This window comes from Salvia miltiorrhiza, chromosome 1, assembly GCF_028751815.1.
Source record: "Salvia miltiorrhiza cultivar Shanhuang (shh) chromosome 1, IMPLAD_Smil_shh, whole genome shotgun sequence".
NCBI lineage: Eukaryota > Viridiplantae > Streptophyta > Magnoliopsida > Lamiales > Lamiaceae > Salvia > Salvia miltiorrhiza.
Window position 1 is genome coordinate 65406581 of NC_080387.1, and position 18528 is coordinate 65425108.

Below are 18528 nucleotides of genomic sequence, written 5' to 3' on the forward strand. Positions count from 1 at the left end.
TTTGATTTGTTGGATTATTCAGACATTTTAGGATTTTATTTATGGTTCGCGTTTTATTTGCAAACTGTTAGTAATTTAGTTTGTTTTTGTGTGTTTGCAATACTTAAAATTCTATTATTATTGTGACCTATTTGCTATCTTTATTTGCTATTTTCTTGATTTATATATATATTTTTTTTTTACTTCTTTGCTTTTAGAATGTCAAACTCAAACTTGCAACTCATGGAGAATGAAAGTACATTGTGTCTAGTGGATAGTACCACAACACATACTATACTTACTGATAGAAAATATTTTCAAACTCTTACTGAAAAAAGGGGGAGCGTCACTACAATTGCAAATGACAATATCCTTATTGTCGGCTCTGGAAGAGCTTCTCTTATACTCCCTATGGGTACAGAATTAATTATCAATGATGCACTTTTGTATCCACAATCAAAACGTACCCTTCTTAGTTTTAAAGACATCCGACTAAACGGTTTTCACATTAAAACTGAAACCGATAACAATAGTGAATTTCTTCTCATCACTCAGAATGTTGGATGTAGGAAACAAATTCTTGAGAAGTTCCCTTCTTTCTCCTCTGGGTTGTATTATACTCATATTAAATCTAACAATCATGTTGCGTTAAGCATAAAATTTAAAGACCCAAAATCTTTTATATTATGGCATGAACGATTGGGTCATCCTGGGCATAATATGATACGTCGGATTATTACTAATGCTATTGGGCACAATATACAAACAAAAGATCTATCACCTTCAAATGAATTTGTTTGTGAAGCATGTGCAAAAGGTAAGCTTATAGTACGACCTTCTCGTACCAAAGTGAAATTAGAATCTCCTTCTTTTCTTGAACGAATTCAAGGAGATATATGTGGACCAATTCACCCAGCGTCCGGACCATTTCAATATTTTATGGTCCTGATTGATGCTTCTACTCGATGGACTTATGTATGCTTATTATCTACTCGCAATAAAGCATTTGCAAAGCTTATTGCCAAAATAATTGAATTAAGAGCTCAATTTCCTGATTACCCAATAAAGTCCATTCGAATGGACAACGCTGGTGAATTCACATCAAAATCTTTTGATGAATATTGTATGTCATTGGGTATCAAAGTGGAGCATCCTGTTCCATATGTCCACACACAAAATGGTCTAGCTGAATCATTGATCAAACGTTTAAAACTAGTAGCTAGACCATTGCTACAAAAATCAAACTTACCTATTACTTGTTGGGGTCATGCGATTTTGCATGCTGCAAATTTGCTCCAAATCCGACCAACTGCATATCATGAATATTCCCCAATACAATTAGTACGTGGTAAAGAACCAAACTTTTCCCATCTGCGAATATTTGGTTGTGGAGTTTATACTCCAATAGCGCCACCAAAACGTACCACAATGGGCCCTCAGCGTAAGCTAGGTATATACGTGGGTTATGAATCTCCATCTATAATTAAATTTCTTGAACCCATGACTGGGGATCAATTTACTGCCCGGTACGCTGACTGTATTTTTGATGAAGATCATTTCCCGACATTAGGGGGAGACAAAAGCCCAACTTCAACACAATGTCGAGAAATTTCATGGAATGAAAAGAATCTTCACTATTTAGATCCACGTACTAATGAATCTGAACTAGAAGTTCAAAGGATAATTAACTTGCAATATTTAGCAAGTAATTTGCCAGATGCATTTACTGATCATAAAGGAGTGACAAAATCTCATATTCCTGCTATGAATGCACCACAAAGGATTGAAGTTCCATATGGACAAAATAAATCAGCTGATAATCCCGAACGCCAGAAGCGTGGGAGACCTATTGGTGCTAAAGATAAAAATCCCCGCAAAGCAAAATCAAATAAGAATATGATATCACTCCAACAACCTCTTGAAGAGGATCATCCTGTAGATGATAATCCTAGTACTTCTAAAAGTGCACTAACTAATACTGGGATTGCGGAACAACCAGATCATAATATAATGGGAATTGATAAAAATCTGGTTGATGTCAACATTGAAGTTGCTATGAACTTTATAAATACGGGAGAAACTTATAACAGAAATGTTATTGTAATAGACGATGTATTTGTCTCAACAATTGCATATACTATTTCAAATGATAATCTGGATCCAGAACCAAAAACAGTAGCACAGTGCCGGAAGCGCTCTGATTGGTTGAAATGGAAGGAAGCAATTGAGGCAGAGTATAACTCGCTAAAGAAAAGAAAAGTTCTTGGTACTATAATACTTATACCCGACAATGTTGAACCATTGGGATATAGATGGGTATTTGTACGAAAGAGAGATGAGAACAATGAGGTGGCAAGATATAAAGCGAGATTAGTAGCTCAAGGGTTTTCGCAGAGACCTGGAATTGATTTTGATCAAACATATTCTCCTGTTTTAGATGGCATAACATTCCGCTATTTGATATCTCTGGCATCATCAATGAATTTAGAAATGCAGTTAATGGACGTCGTGACTGCATATTTATATGGGTCACTAGACGCTGATATCTATATGAAAATCCCTGAAGGATTCAAAATTCCTCATATGAAGGAAAATGAAACTCGTGACATGTATTGTGTGAAATTAGAAAAATCGTTGTACGGTTTAAAACAGTCGGGAAAGATGTGGTATAACCGACTTAGTGAATTCCTCTTGAAGAAGGAATATGTGAATAATGATATATGCCCTTGTGTGTTCATTAAAAGATCACAAAATGGTTTTTGTATCATTTCTGTTTATGTTGATGATATAAATATAATTGGAACACGCAAAGAGGTTGAAGAAGCTCGTTCATGCTTAAAGATGGAGTTTGAAATGAAAGACTTGGGTAAAACCAAGTTTTGTCTCGGCCTGCAGATCGAGCATCTCCCTGAAGGAATTCTTGTACACCAGTCAACTTATGTGAGTAAGATTTTAGAGAAATTCTATATGGATAAATCACATCCACTTAGCACACCTATGGTTGTCCGATCACTAGAAGTAGATAAGGACCCATTTAGACCTAAAGAAGATAATGAGGATATTTTAGGACCAGAAGTTCCTTATTTGAGTGCAATTGGAGCACTACTTTATCTCGCAAATTGCACAAGGCCTGACATAGCATTTGCGGTTAACTTGCTAGCAAGATTCAGTGCTTCTCCTACACGAAGACATTGGAATGGTGTTAAACACATACTTCGTTATCTTCAAGGTACAAAAGATCTTGGTTTGTTCTATCCAAGAAACCAAGACATGACATTGGTAGGCTATGCGGATGCTGGTTATTTATCTGATCCCCATAATGCTAAATCTCAGACTGGTTATGTTTTCCTCTGTGGTGGTACAACTATATCTTGGAGATCTGTTAAACAGACTCTAGTTACTACATCCTCAAACCACTCAGAGATTATCGCTTTACATGAGACCGCTAAAGAATGTGCATGGTTAAGATCATTGATACAACATATTCGCGGATCTTGTGGTATTGCAGATGATAAATCTCCCACTGTCCTATATGAGGACAATGCTGCTTGTGTTGCACAAATGGATAGCGGGTACATTAAAGGAAATTTAACAAAACATATATTACCTAAATTCTTTTACCCGCATGAGCTCCAGAAGAGCGGCGAAATTAAAATAAATAAAATTCGCTCTTGTGATAATCTGGCAGATTTATTCACAAAATCCCTTCCTACGTCAACTTTTGAAAAACATGTTCATAATATTGGAATGCGTAGGCTTAGTAGATTATTAGTTTGAGGGGGAGCGAATTCATTATGCCTTGAAGGTGTATTTTTGTTGTACTCTTTTTTCCTTACTAAGTTTTTCCCATTGGGTTTTCTTAGTTAAGGTTTTTAATGAGGCAACAAATGCAACACAAAGTTATACATATCACATGTACTCTTTTCTTTGACTGTTTTTTCCCACAGGGTTTTTCAGCGAGAGAGACATGAACATAATCAAGTAATGTCCAAGGGGGAGTATTGTAAATAATATTATTTATTATTATTGTACATTACTTATTCATATATATATATATATATATATGATGGATTTGAAAGTGACGGTTAATTAGAATACAGAATCTGGTTTCTGTCTATTCTTTCTTCTTCTCTTCTCTCTGCATCTTCTACTTTTTACTTTGGAATTGTTTGCTCAAGGGGATATTACAATAAGTTTATAACTCTAATTAAAATTTTCGACTATTTGTTGGATTAGAATTACATATGCACAAAATTCAATTGGCCAGAATTCAAGTGAAACAATAAATTTTTAGATATTTAATTGTCTGAATGTACATAACTCAGCCGGTTGATCAAATTTAAATAGAAAATTTAAATAGAGCTATAAATTGAACAACAAAAATAATAGAAGCTATATTCGTAATAATTAGAAAAGACAATAAGTTACTCTAATCCATTTTTTATAATAAAAAGAATTTTTATCCATGAAAATAATAAATTAAAATGCTAACATTTTTTTGATGTAAATATACTAATATACTTTTAATATATTTTTTTTAAAAAAAAAAATTAAGAAAAAATCCCAAACCTTGTGCCTCCTCCCGCTCCCCATTTCTCTCTGTCGCAACCCATTTTCCCCTATTTTGTGCCTACACTGCCCATCATTGCCGTCACCGCCTGCAACCTTTGTCTGGCTCTCTCTTGGCTACCACACCCCCCTCACATATGTTGCGCTATTGTCTTACTGTCTTGATTCTTCAACATCGATTCCTTGAATCGCTTACCCCGCCGTATTAATTTCGATTCTCTTTCATAATAAAATACTACCTTCGTGACTTCGTCCCACTATAAGTGATTTAAAACTTTTCGGCACGAAAATTAGAGAGATGGTGTAAATATGTTAAAAATGGTAGAGTCCATATATGCCACTTATAAGGGGACGGCCCAAGATAGAATATAAACCACTTTTAATGGGACGGATAGAGTAGTTATTTCTCTCATATATAATTATCTATGCATACAACTTTCCAACCTAATATACTCTCTCCGTCCCAATAATGACATCCCAAAAAATGAACACGAAAATTAAGAAAATGTAGATAAAATAAAGATTAATAGTGTTTTATGTCATGAATTTTCAGTATTTTTCATAAAATGTCCCGAACTTTCATTTTCTCGTAGTAAACCCTGAACTTTCAATTTTTTTCATAAAATATCCCGCTATACAAAATTCAGTGACGAAAAGATGACAAAAAACTCCGAACTTTCAACATTTTTCAACACTGGTGGTTCCTAATATGATTTTTTCAACAATGACGGTCCCCAAAGTATTTCATTCGACCAGATAAATTATCTTTTCGTCACCAAATTTTGTATAGTGAAACATTTTATGAAAAAAATTGAAAGTTCAAATTTTTTTAGGAAAAAATGAAAGTTTGGGACATAAAATACTATTAACCCATAAAATAATTGAGGAGGGAAATAAAGAGAGTAGTCAAAAAATAAGAGAGAGAGATAAAAATAATTCAGAAGAGAAATAAAGTAAATGGAGAGATAGAAAGAGATAGTAGACAAGTAAATTATTTCAGTTTTGAATTGAAACATTATAAATGGGACGTGCAAAAAGAAAACTTTGGACGTTATTATTGGGATGGAGAGAGTAAATCCTTTGAGCTTTTTTATACTACCTTTATTTATGACACTCATTAAACTCGACTTTTAATTTAATAAAATACTTATTTTTCTTTCATTCATATACATAATTATCAATTTAAGTATATAATTTCTAATTTCAGTAATAACACCAACTAAAACTATACTCACTCCGTCACTAAAATAAGTTCATCTTTTTCCTTTTTGGGACGTCTCTCAAATAAGTTCCTCTTTCTTTCTTTTTATTTTTTGGACAACTACCCCACCACTAATAATACTTTATTTATTATTACTTTTCACTTTTTCACCACTCTCAATACTAATTATAACACTTTTTCACATTTTCACCACTGCCAATACTAATTATAACATATTTTTCTCCACTATCAATACACTTTATCACTTTTCCTTAAAACCCGTGCCGTCCCCAAATAGGAACTTATTTTGAGGAGGGAGGGAGTATATCTTTTTTTTTAACTATGTAGTATCTATAATATTTTTTTATTATATTTTAAAATTAAAATCATATTAAAAAGAAATGTCATCATGCATTAAGATTGATATTTTACTTAATACTCCCGTCCCGCGAAGCTTGAACAATTTCTTTTCGACACGAGTTTTAAGGAGTTAATATTTTATGTGTTGAGTGTGGTAGATGAAGAAATGAATAAAGGATTACTTAGAATATAATTTTTATAGAGAAAAATCAATATAAATTTTAATATAACTTTTTAAAATAAAGAATTACTTAGAATAAAGTGTATAAATTTTATTTAAACAAAATCTTAATGCACCAAATGAGAAGCTGCATGCGTGAATAGAAGAGTGATGTGCAATTTTGCAAATGGTGAGTTGATAAGAATTTGGGCGCTTGGAGTATGTTTTCTCTCTCTTTTGTCTCATCTCCGTTACCCTTCCAAAAGTCACTCAACTGTGGGGACTAGTCTGAGGCTACGGCCTTCCATATCAGATCCTAATTTAGATTGACGAATATTTGGATAGATTGATTTGAAAACTTTAATAGATTGATTTGATATCAGCTATCAGAGATAAACACTCCGAGCCTAATTTAAATTGACGAAAATTTGGAAATATTCCACATCAAGCCTAATTTAAATTGACGAAAATTTGGATATTAAATTGCTCTGATATCGAATATTTATATCTCTCCATAATTTTAGTAAGTTACACTGCCAATGGACACTGACACTGAATACGCATCGCGTATAATTAATGAAAAGAAAAAGCTGAAAATTTGGTAAATGTAAGTGTTGATTAATTGCAAGAGTTGAGAACAATTTGTTTTGTACACTATGAATGTCAGAACCGATCACCTACCCACCGTGGGCAAGCATAACGTGCCCACCATTGATGTGACAATTTTAATACTCTAATTAAAATTATCTTACTATAATTACAATTGCCACATCATGGTGGGCAAATTATGCTTGCCCACGGTGGGTAGGTGATCGGTTCTGCTATGAATGTACTGTAGTTTATGAAATGTAAAATTAAAATTTTTATATCTTGTTCGTTCTTACTTTTTAGAGCATCCCAAGCGCTCGAATGCCTGGCATTGGAGCGCCGGGCTGGCGTGAGCTTGGCATGAAAGATGGTGTCAGGCACGGAAGCCATTTGGGCAAGGCGTGTGATTTCATGCAGCCAATAATTAAAAAAAATTGAAAATATTTGAAATTCGTCGATTTAAAGCTAAGTTTCAATTTTTTTTTAATAATTGTACCGTTGCAATTTAATGGCTCTCTCTCTCTCTCTCTCTCTCTATATATATATATATATATATATATATATAGGAAGAGGTTCTAATAAAAACCTCTTTTAACATGATAACTAGGAACCACATCTTAGCCTTTCAATTTGAAGATCTAATGGATATGATTAATTTTAAAAAACTAACGCCTAAAATGTGGTTAGTAGTTGTTGACATCCGTTTATTTTTCTTTTCCATTACTCTAAGGTTACATTTGTCTTTTAACAATTACTTAATTAAACCTATATGATATGCACGATTTGGATTACACTTATAACAATTACTTAATTAAACCTCTATGATATGCACGATTTGGATTACCTAATTAAACCTAGATGATATTCACAAAATCTGTGCATTTTTAGGTAGTCGTGTGTTTCTACTTTTCTCTTTTAATCTTTTATTTTCTGTTCTTAATTTTCTCTCATTCTTTCTCCAAGTCTTCTTTATTCTTCCATACTCTTAATATCAATTATTTTTTATGACAATTGTACCAGTATTTATACACGATGAACACTGAAGGTATTTATTAATTTAATTGTATTATTTTTTTTGTTGATCAATTTAATTTATTTATTTTCGATTTTTTTAAAAAGATTTTATGTTTATTTGATTTTGAGGAGGTTGTTCTTTTGCAGTGTTAATTGTTTAAAAACGGTGCAAAAATTATGTATTGCACAAAATATTTGTAGTATTTTAGTTTTCTAGTTACAATCTTTTTATTCCAATTTTTATAATCTGTGCCTATGTATATGTGCACTTACGTGTTCATTTCTTTTTATTATTCTTTTTTTCCTTTTTAAATGTGAATTTATATGTTTTAGTAGCAAAACTTCGACCTTTCATCCAAATGTTGTATACCATATGTCAACTGCATAGTTTGCATACACATTTTAATTGATTTGTTGAAATAAAGGGTTTTGATTTGAATAATTGGGTTTTTAATTGAATTCGTATACGTGTATTAATTTAAATATTCGTGATTGAAATAGGTTTGAAATAAATATTTGTATACGTAAATAAGTATTAATTTTAATTGCATAGTTTTTATTTTAAATGCTCCAATTCGAATTAATAACAAAAATGCCAAGATTTATTTACTGCATAGATAAAATAGTGTGTTGCATATTTGAAGCTTAATTTGCATAAACCATTGTATTTAATTTTGAATTTGTTTATGACAATTTATTGCATTGTAATGCATATAATTGTAAATATATGTTTTACAATTGCATACATTTCTGATGAGGATGCACAGATTGTATTAAAATCAGTGGTTTCTATTCGAATTAGATCTCCCTCAAAACCTTCATGTGTAATGCATAGTTTATTATTGCATATAATTGAACAAAAACCAACATCTATGCACTTCCAACTTCAAAATATGCAACCCCAGTAACAAAAACAGAACAAAAACGTTTCAATTTGGCTATCTATACATCAATATCCAACATATATGCATCACAACCTCAAAATATGTAACTTCAATAAAAAAATAGAAAAAAACGTTTCAATTTTTGCCATTTATGCATAAATATCCAACATCTATGCATCACAATGCTTCATCTATGCAAATCAAACAAAACCTATCAAAGAATCGCAATAAATGATAACTATGCATCCCAATCCAACATCTATGCACTAACAACTTCAAAAAATACAACCCCAGTAACAAAAACATAACAAAAAACGTTTCAATTTGTCTATCTATGCATCAATCTCCAACATATATGCATCACAACCACAAAATATGTAACTCCAATAAAAAAAATCGAAAAAACGTACTAATTTTTGCCATTTATGCATACATATCCAACATCTATGCATCATAATCATTCACCTATCCAAATCAAACAAAACCTATCAAATAATCGCAAAAAATGATAACTATGAAACACAATCCAACATCTATGCATCACCATCTTTCATCTATGCAAATCAACAACACCCATCATCTACTAAATTTTACAAAAATTAACAAAATCGGCCAGAATCGGTTGAAGCCAAATCGTGCATATCTCAATTTCGAATCAAATAAAACCAAATCAAACAAACAGCTATGCAATTACATAAAACATCTATGCAATTATAATACCTCAATTTCGAATCGGTTGAAGCTTCAGTCGCCTCCTCCTTGGAATAATCGGACGCCCCCCTCTTGGAATAATCGGACTGCCTCCGCCGCCGAACGCCAACTCATGTTACAGATCGCTACTTTGCCTTCGAAACCGCCGGGAACGACGAAGACCCAATTCGCCCAAGTCGCCGAACGCCAACTCCTTTTACAGGAGGAAAAATTTCGAACCTTGCACAGATCGCCCCTTGCACAGATCGACGAAACCGCCGCCGGAGAACACCTTGTGACCGATGTTTCGTCGCCGGCGTGCAGATCGGTCCTTCGTCGACTGCACAGATGTCTGCGGTTTTGAGGTTCTCAAGCCCTAGATGAAAGTGAAAGTGAAAGTGAAAAATGTAAATGATGATGCGTGTAAATTTTAATTTCATTCTTTACATTTCTACCCTTTTAATTAAAAATACATTTACATTATATATTTTAATCCGCATCTCTAATTTAATCTCAACCCTTTATTTTATTAAAATCAGTGGTTTAGATGTGGTTCCTAGTTCTCATCTTAAGGGGGTTTTCTATTTTAACCCCACCATATATATATATATATATATATATATATATATATATATATTTTCTTTTTCAATATCTATAAATACCGTATTCTTTTCAACACAAATAAAACATCTTAATTCTTTTTACACATTTACTTATTCTCTCTAGCAAAATGCCTTCATCCTCATCATCATCTTCACTACCTTCGTCACCCTCAAGCGGCGATGCACTACGTGCTCAAGAATTTGCCCAACTTGGGTCACAATTTTACGAAATCGTTGACGCCATTAGTACTCCAGAAAGCCCTCCTAGGCGAAATTGTCCTCACATCGGAGCTTCGCCGAAATTTCGAGCATATGTGGCTCAACAATCATTCATGCGAGACCGCGACCTCACGCTCGACTCACCTCAGATTTGAAGGAGCACATTTGGTCCGATTGAACCTTAAAAAAAATATTGTCAGTTTACTTTTAGTTATTGTATTTTATTTTAAGTATTTGATTTGATTTTAATTAATGAAATATTGAATTTTAAAATAGAAAAGTACAAATAAGAATAAATAAAAATAGAGATTATAACGTCACACTTATAGCACCTATGCACTGGAGAAGGGCGACACTAAGGTGGGGACCACCAATTAGCGTCATCCCTTAGCGCCATGCACTGGAGATGCTCTTACGTTAAGGCTGGGCCCACTAAGTTATCCCAAAAATCCATTGTGCATGAAAATTGAAATCTAACCAGTTCAAAAACATCTACTTCTTCTGTCTTCGATAAATATGCATAGTTGACCACGACACATGTTTTGATAAAAAGTTGTTTGAAATATTGTTAGTGAAAGCATCCACAGCCCAAGGTGCTTAAGTAGTGGTCCTCATCTAAGCACCTCCCCTCTCTGATGTATTGGTGCTTAAGTTTTCATTTCCACAAAATCCTCAATTCTATACTTCTATTTTAAAATTCTAATTTTCCATTAAAAGTAAAATTCAAACATTACAATAATTAAAATAAAATATACTCCCTCCGTCCACGAATTAAAGCCCTACTTGCACTTAAAATTTTGTCCACCAATTAAAGCCATATTGTGCTTTATGTACCTTTTTACTCTTCTTCTTTTCCTATACTAGTATACCCACCCGTGCGATGCACGGATCATTATAATTTATAATTAAATGACATGTTTTAAATAAATAAATACAAATACTGGAGGGTAGAGTGGTTCATGTTTAAGATCAAAGGTTCAAGTCTATCGTGACCCGGTCATTAAAAATTGAATTCATGGTCCTGAGTTTAAATCTTAAATGGAGCTAAAAATTTATTTTTCGCAATACAGACATTTACATAGATAGTTCGTATGTGTTCTATATTGAATTCATACATTTTAGCTGGTTCTTATTTTATATGTTAAGAAGTGTTTATATATATATTAGGAGTTATGTTATAGTGAAAATGATTATATTTATGAACAACAATATTTTAATATGTATTCTGGTCCTCGGTTTTGTGCACAACTGAACGTATGGGCATAGATAGACAATTTACTTTTCATTTCCAAGTGTTTCGTGCCCAAAAACACAGTGATAGTGAGATACTGGTCACCAATAACGTCATAATAAAATTTTCCTCCGCATTGTTTCTCCATCATCTCCATTTTCCAAGAAAAAGATAGGTGGTTTCACTGAATGAGTAAAATGTATCGACGCAATCACTGAAGCATTTTTCATTAAGAAGTGGTTGACTTATGTCTAACAATGTTAATCCTTCTTCCAATTTTCTCTTACCCATCTGTCTTTACTCGTGGCCTAAAACCCTCAGCAAGTTCACCTCCCAAACGTCTCATAAATATTACATTTCCTGCACCATTTTTACAATCTTCCGAATGAATTATTTGTCACTTGATTCGTGAGTCCACACTAAATCGTTCAGATTCTGCAAAAATAATGAATCGACTTTATCAATCGAAAATATTACTCTTTTCAATTGCTAATTATCTAAAAGAAAACTTAGAATGAAACGAACAAAACACATTCACACAAAAAAAAATAATCAAAAAACACAATCAAACGCATAAAATTGGGGAAAATGAGAAGAGCCCTTTTGAAATCACCTTGTATCATTGTCTATATGAGCATCCAAATCAGCGGAGGCACGTCGAGAGAAGTCTCCCAAATTGTTCAAAGCCCATGCTTTTCACTTTTAGACAAAATAATATCTAAAAGAACAAATAAAAAAGCAACATCTTAATCTGAAAACTCACATACATATATATGTTGTTTGTTATCTTATGATCACGCAGACTATGGTGGTTTGGTTGGCTTTATCGTTTAGGAGTAGAGGGATATTGGCAGCAAATTTTTTTTAATGGATAACATAGTTTTTGAATTTTTGAGTGCATATATCTATATTGTAAACGTAAAAATTCAAGAATATTTACGCACACAATTTTGTAACTTCTAAGCTGAAAACAAAGATGCTTGTACAAAAAATGTAGAAAATGGTGGTTAAAAAAGTCAACGACTGATTCTAGCAAATTTTCTTTCATAATTAGCTAATTCAGCGAGACAATAAACTTGACACATAGGTGCTTATAAATTAACATTTAAGGAAATCTAAACACCAAACATGTATGTAATGAGAAATGCTAAGACAAATCCAAGGAAATATTAAAAAATGTACAACATTCGAAATATGAAGTATAATTCACTTTTGAAACCAATATTTGATCAAACCTTATTATATGATCAAGCACCATACCCAATCGACTTCTCCTTGTGTCAAAATCATGTGAAACTGCTGAAGAAAAGACACCAAAAATTCAAGCGAAAACGCTAACAATTATAAATGGAGACAATGGACCAACATCACTATTACACCTGAAAAATATATTATAATCATGTTCATTAAAATTCCTTTGAAAGGGATAGAAAAACTGATACGGCTTCAAATTGGAGAAGATGGAAATTAAATTGATACAACTTCACCACAATAACGCAAAGATATTCTTCAGCAATATGCCTCCTAAATTCAACAAACCAACTATCCATCAGAACCCCAACTACAATTCTCCTAAAGGCCTCTAACAGATAAAAGGTATAAAACCTATTCCAACATTCAAATGATAATATAAAAAACCAACTGGCAATCCGAGAGAAAAATGAGATATTACATCAATCTCCCGGTTAAAAGCAATTTGTTTTGGCTGACGGAATAAAGAAACAGCGCAGGAAAAACATACGTATGACTCGGATCTCAATTTTCAAAAAATACTTTCGCAAATCTCCCCGAGTTCCTTCAAAAAAATCCAAATTTAATTAGTACTATAATCAGATATTTAAGAATTTGCTAAATATTATCAAATTACACACAAATTGTGCAGTCTTTCTAGCATTATTTTCCCCCAAATCGGTTAAAGAGAGAAGAACAAATTCTCCGAGAAATGAGAGATTTAGAGGGTAGAGTTCTCTGGGGTGGAGAGGACATCAAGAGATGGGAAAGAATTTAACCTTAGTGATAACTCTTTTTTCTCGGCGGCATATTGATTATCACCATATGTGTGCTCTTGAATCTGGTTTCATGCTCTTCATCTCTGTTTCTTTTCCCATTAAAATTACCCATCACATTGTTCTCCATGATTATTTGCATCTTTCTTTGCGCCTCCCATGGTGTGTTTCAATCGTAAAATCCAATTGCAGAAAGGAAAATGGATAGCAGTTGGAGTTTCCATCAATTATTCCCTTCTAAAATCGGATCGAGAAAGCGAGAACATATTTCAGGGATCCCCTTTTTTCGATCCAATTTTTTTGAGAAATTATTGTAACTTATGAGAGAGAACGTGTGGAAGAGAGGAGATAAAAGTGAAAGATTCATCAGGAAACTAACAATACAAATTCTTTTAAATGCACTTAGGTTTCGGGAAGAAAAACTGTAAAAGAATTGGCGCGAAAATATTAACGTTAAACTGCCTTTTTATATTATATATAGATTTATTACCCTTTGCCACTAATGGACCCACCTTACAACAACTTTATCATTTTTATATTCTATATTTATTACACTTTATCACTAGTGGACCCACCACATAACACCTTTAACACTTTAGTCAACTACTTTATCACTTTAGTCAACTACCCTTATATTTCATCCACAACACATTTTTCAGCTTTCTTAGTCTCCGTGCCCACCCTCAAATGGGGCTTTAATTCGTGGACGGAGGGAGTATAATTTTAAAATTATAAATATTACAATAATTAAAAATTAGGTAAAAAAAACTAAAAGAATTTTAAAAAAAATAGAATTTTAAAAATTTAAAAAAATCCAAAAAAAAAAAATCAAATCGAAAAACCCAAACCCTAGCCCAACTCCCGGCCCACACACCCATTGCTTTTTTTCCACTTCCCTCCCCCCCCCCCGTCTTATTCCCCAAATTCTCTTCGCCATTTCTGCAACTTTCAACTTAAATTCTTTTTTTTTAATAAAAGTCGCGCGTGTAGCACACGCCCAAGCATTCCCCTTCCCCCCATCGCCCCGAGACGAAGATTACAACCGGGGGCGCACCGTCGCGGCACTCCAGCGAACGGTGCGCCCCAAAACTTGCGTCAACCCAGTGCTCCACAGCTTCCGTTGTGGATGCTCTGAAGAAATAGTCCCACATTAACGATATTGTTAAGTAGATTATGGGTAAATAGTACTCTTTTCGTCCCATTTCAATTGGCACACTTGCCTTTTTTGTTTGTCCCACTTCAATTGGCACTTTCCAAAAATAGTAGGTGGTCCTTACCTTCTCTACACACATTAAACAAATGGTCCTCACCCACTTTATACACCCAACCCTTTATTCTTAATTTCCGTGCCCAGAGTAAAAGAGCCAATTGAAGTGAGACGGAGGGAGTATAAATTATAAAGGTAAAATTGTGAAAATTATGTGTAAGGTACTGTCCAAAAATAAAGTATACATAAATTTGAGAGACATAAAAAAAATGTGTGCACATATATGGGGGATGGAAGAAGTAGTTTAAAATTTTCTAGTTGAGTTGGACTGGATTCATGGGGCTTTTGATAGTTTCGAGCGAGATTGATTTTAGTCAACCTCCAATTTACTAACAAATAAATTTACTAATTTACCATATAATCGATACTCTCAATAAAATCATGTTTTATCTGAAAATTCCTAGTTCTACATTAACTAAGAATCTGAGGGTTGTTGTTGCATAGATTCTATGCCATTGAAACCACCAAGTATCACCTATCTCCAAAATCTAAAAAAATTAAAAGAAAAGAAATCTCAAATCAAATCTATGGAGTTGATACTCTAAAACGATACAATGATTTTTCGTAAGAAATAACTATCACTCATGAAAAAAAGAGATTGGTAACCTAATTCCAAAATCTATTAGATCAATAGCCGAACTCCACAAGTTGTCAATTTCCTTTTAGTAAAATCAGACGCAAAACATAAATTTTCATCATTATTCTTGAACAAAAACCACACTTTTTTGTTTTGTCCATTTGTCAATTGCACTCTTCAATAACAACATCCCATCCCTTTACATATATTCACATACTTCATCCATCTCAACCATAAAATTCAACAACACGTCATTAGACAAATACACCTTCTTCTCGAACAATAACATTTATTTTCGCAAATGATGATGACGACGACGATGAGTTTCTGAGGTGTTCATGATTGTACGTCGATCAGTCGAGATGAGAAGGTTGTGTTAATTGCGTGGAGGCTCTAATAAAGTTTGAAATTTACTTAGGTTATGAAATCGCCCTTAATTTGAAGCTATGGAATATATGGATTAAATAATAAATTTATACTCCCTCCATTCAACGTGGGACTCAAACTTGTTTCACAACATAGTTTACTAATGTGGGACCCAAAGTTTACTCTTTCACCACATATTTTAAAACACTACTCTATAATAACACCTTTAATGTGGGACTCAAACTCCACTCACAATACACTGACCTAACATTTCTTAAAACTCGCACCTGAAAAATTGGAGAACATTGATCGTGGACGAAGGAAGTAATTTTTTTATTAAGAGGCAAGTAAAATCAGTGCTATAAATAAATATAGGGTGATTTTAAATATAGCCACCAAAATTCTCATTATAATCCCTCATTGAGATAAAAAATATTTGTATGTATCTACTCCCCTACATTTCCAATTTAAAATTTTAATAACTATTTTTAAAACCATTTACGCAACCTCCTTTCCTGAAAAACTGCATAGCCCCCAACTGTGAAGGAAAAAAAATACTAGCAGACTTTGAGTTCAGGAGGTGAAGGCGGCGCCACCAACGAGAAGAAGAAGAAGAACGGCAACGTGTTGCTTTCAATTTTTGGCCATTGGTTTCTGGATCTATTTTTATGAGTAATAGCAGTAGGAAAACATCCGGCATCATTGTCCAAGTAAACATTATTAACATTAGTTGATAGTCTTAGTAATCTCAACTCAACCGCCAAGTCATCTGAGTAGGAGCCTCCTCGCCCCCAAAGACAACGGAGCAGAGCTGCTGATTGCACATCACCAACAATATCAGAGTTAAGCTCCCTCTCTGGAATTATAATGCGACGCTCCCTCTCTATGCCTATGGCTTGTGTGCTATCTTGAAGCCTAAAACAGATGCCTAAAACCTCCATGGAAGAAAACAGATCCAAAAATCAAGGCAAAAAATTGAAGGCAATACGATGTCGTTCTTCTTCTTCTTCTCGCAAGTGGTGCCGTCTCCACTTCCTGTACTCCCATCAGAAAATATTTTGGATATTTTGAGATATAGATTTGAATTCGGATATTTTTAAGGGAATTTGAATTTGGATATTTGAGGCTGTATCATCTATTTAAATTGAGAAATTGAATTCGAAACTCAAATGTTCTAATGTGTATTTCTGCATTCTTGGTCCTATTTTTGAAATTTATAGGCGGAAGTTTTTCTCGAGATATTTAGAATAATATTCAAGAAAAATATTGACATTAGATGCATAAAGGGCGCCAAAATATCATAATGCAAGCAGCACCAACCAAAGTTACCAAACTACCTTAATAATGTGATAACAAAATGAGTTATTAATAGTGGTAGAGTCGTTTTGGTCTCAGATTAATGTATGAGACATTTGGTATTAAGTTTGAGATTTGAGTAATTTATCGGTCAAGTCATCTTTGTCATTTTTAGTGTCCATTTAAAGTACATAACCCTTGTTTAATTCAAACTCAACCCCTCATTTTATACAATAGAAATCACCAACTATTTTATTAAACTAAATTCTCTAGTCTTGCCCATAGAAAGTGAAGGGAGTAATTTATATAGAAGGCATAAATGTAGAATGTATTGGCGACAAAAGTGATAATCATCATATAAGCATAATGTAGAAAATCTTGGCTGCAAAAATGCGAATATCTGCAGAGCAGGCACAGCAACAAGATTGCAGAGAAATTGAGCATCATCATCAAATACCCCTTTTTTTGTTGATGGATCTGATAATATCCTGAATCAAGGCTTTGGTGCTGCTTAGCTGTTGAGTGACTGCTTGAGTTTTGTGGATGAGTTTAGCCATAAAGATCGGATGACGGTTGAAACCGAAGTTGACATTCGCATCAACGACACTAACTGAAGGAATGATGGCTTCCATGTCGATCAGCTCTTCCGTCAGTTGTTCAAGTTCCTCGATCATCACAGACTGGTCACCCATAATTTCGCCAAATATAGCCTTTATCTCAATATATACATTCACCTCCAAATGCACTTTCTCTATCATTTTCCCAATTCGTATGACTGAAGCTTTCGTGGAATTGATTCTTCTTTCCATACTACCAACCTTATCAAGAGCCCTGCTTCTGGATTCATTCTGCCAATCGATCATAATAGTTTAATTTACAGTAAACAAGATGAGATAAGGATAATTAATTAACCTCAGTGGCATCTTCATATTGTGTGGCTGTGTTGAGCCTCTTGATGCAAACTCGAGTGGCTTTGGCTTTCATGCCGAAATGGTTACCTACTGGAATAGGAATAGGAATAGCATGTAATGTAAGACAAGATCATCAGTCTACTCACTGTCATAACAAAAGGGGAACCCAAAAGTCACAATTTGTATATATGTTCCATTCTCGAAAACCTTATAACTAAACTTGAAGCCTTGGGCATATATTGATCAAACATTTTTACTTCTTCTTTAATGCGAGGAAACGGAAAAAAAAGAGCAAACTAGTATCAAACATAAAGACAAAACAAATGAGGGAATTCAATTGAATACCACATACAGAAACGATTCACATATAACATTAATATTGGTTTTTGAGAAATCAAAGTAACAAAGATGCATGTTTCTCGCCTGCAGGATGGGAGGATAACTTGGATCTCCAGAGGATGGAGAAGAAAAGATTAAGTGAGATAGCTTCTTCTCCGGCTTCCTGCAGTTACTGCGCGCTGCATATATATATCTTGGAACTGTCAAAGAAAAAAGAAATTTCTGATTTGACGGATTCTGACCACTCTAGGTTTTTTGCGTCACCCTAA

At 33.6% G+C, this 18528-nt stretch overlaps 1 protein-coding gene and 1 long non-coding RNA gene across 3 annotated transcripts; both read right to left on the reverse strand.

Annotated features, from left to right (window-relative positions):
• Positions 1 to 11518: 11518 nt before the first annotated feature.
• LOC131005066 (uncharacterized) lies at positions 11519 to 13149 on the reverse strand. The gene is made up of 2 exons (XR_009095201.1): positions 12111 to 13149; positions 11519 to 11932 (listed from the first exon to the last, which is right to left on the reverse strand). It is a non-coding gene; the product is annotated as an uncharacterized LOC131005066 (long non-coding RNA).
• A 4142-nt stretch (positions 13150 to 17291) lies between these two features.
• On the reverse strand, positions 17292 to 18410 carry LOC131005067 (uncharacterized). 2 transcript variants are annotated; one of them, XM_057931861.1, is made up of 2 exons: positions 17922 to 18410; positions 17292 to 17840 (listed from the first exon to the last, which is right to left on the reverse strand). In XM_057931861.1, the coding sequence occupies exons 1-2, from the start codon at positions 17936 to 17938 to the stop codon at positions 17459 to 17461; spliced, it is 399 nt and encodes a 132-aa protein (XP_057787844.1). In that variant the 5' UTR covers positions 17939 to 18410; the 3' UTR covers positions 17292 to 17458. The 2 variants fall into 2 exon arrangements, with proteins under 2 accessions (XP_057787844.1, XP_057787843.1); XM_057931860.1 differs by having other exon boundaries at positions 17292 to 17857; positions 17922 to 18407.
• Between the last annotated feature and the right edge of the window lie 118 nt (positions 18411 to 18528).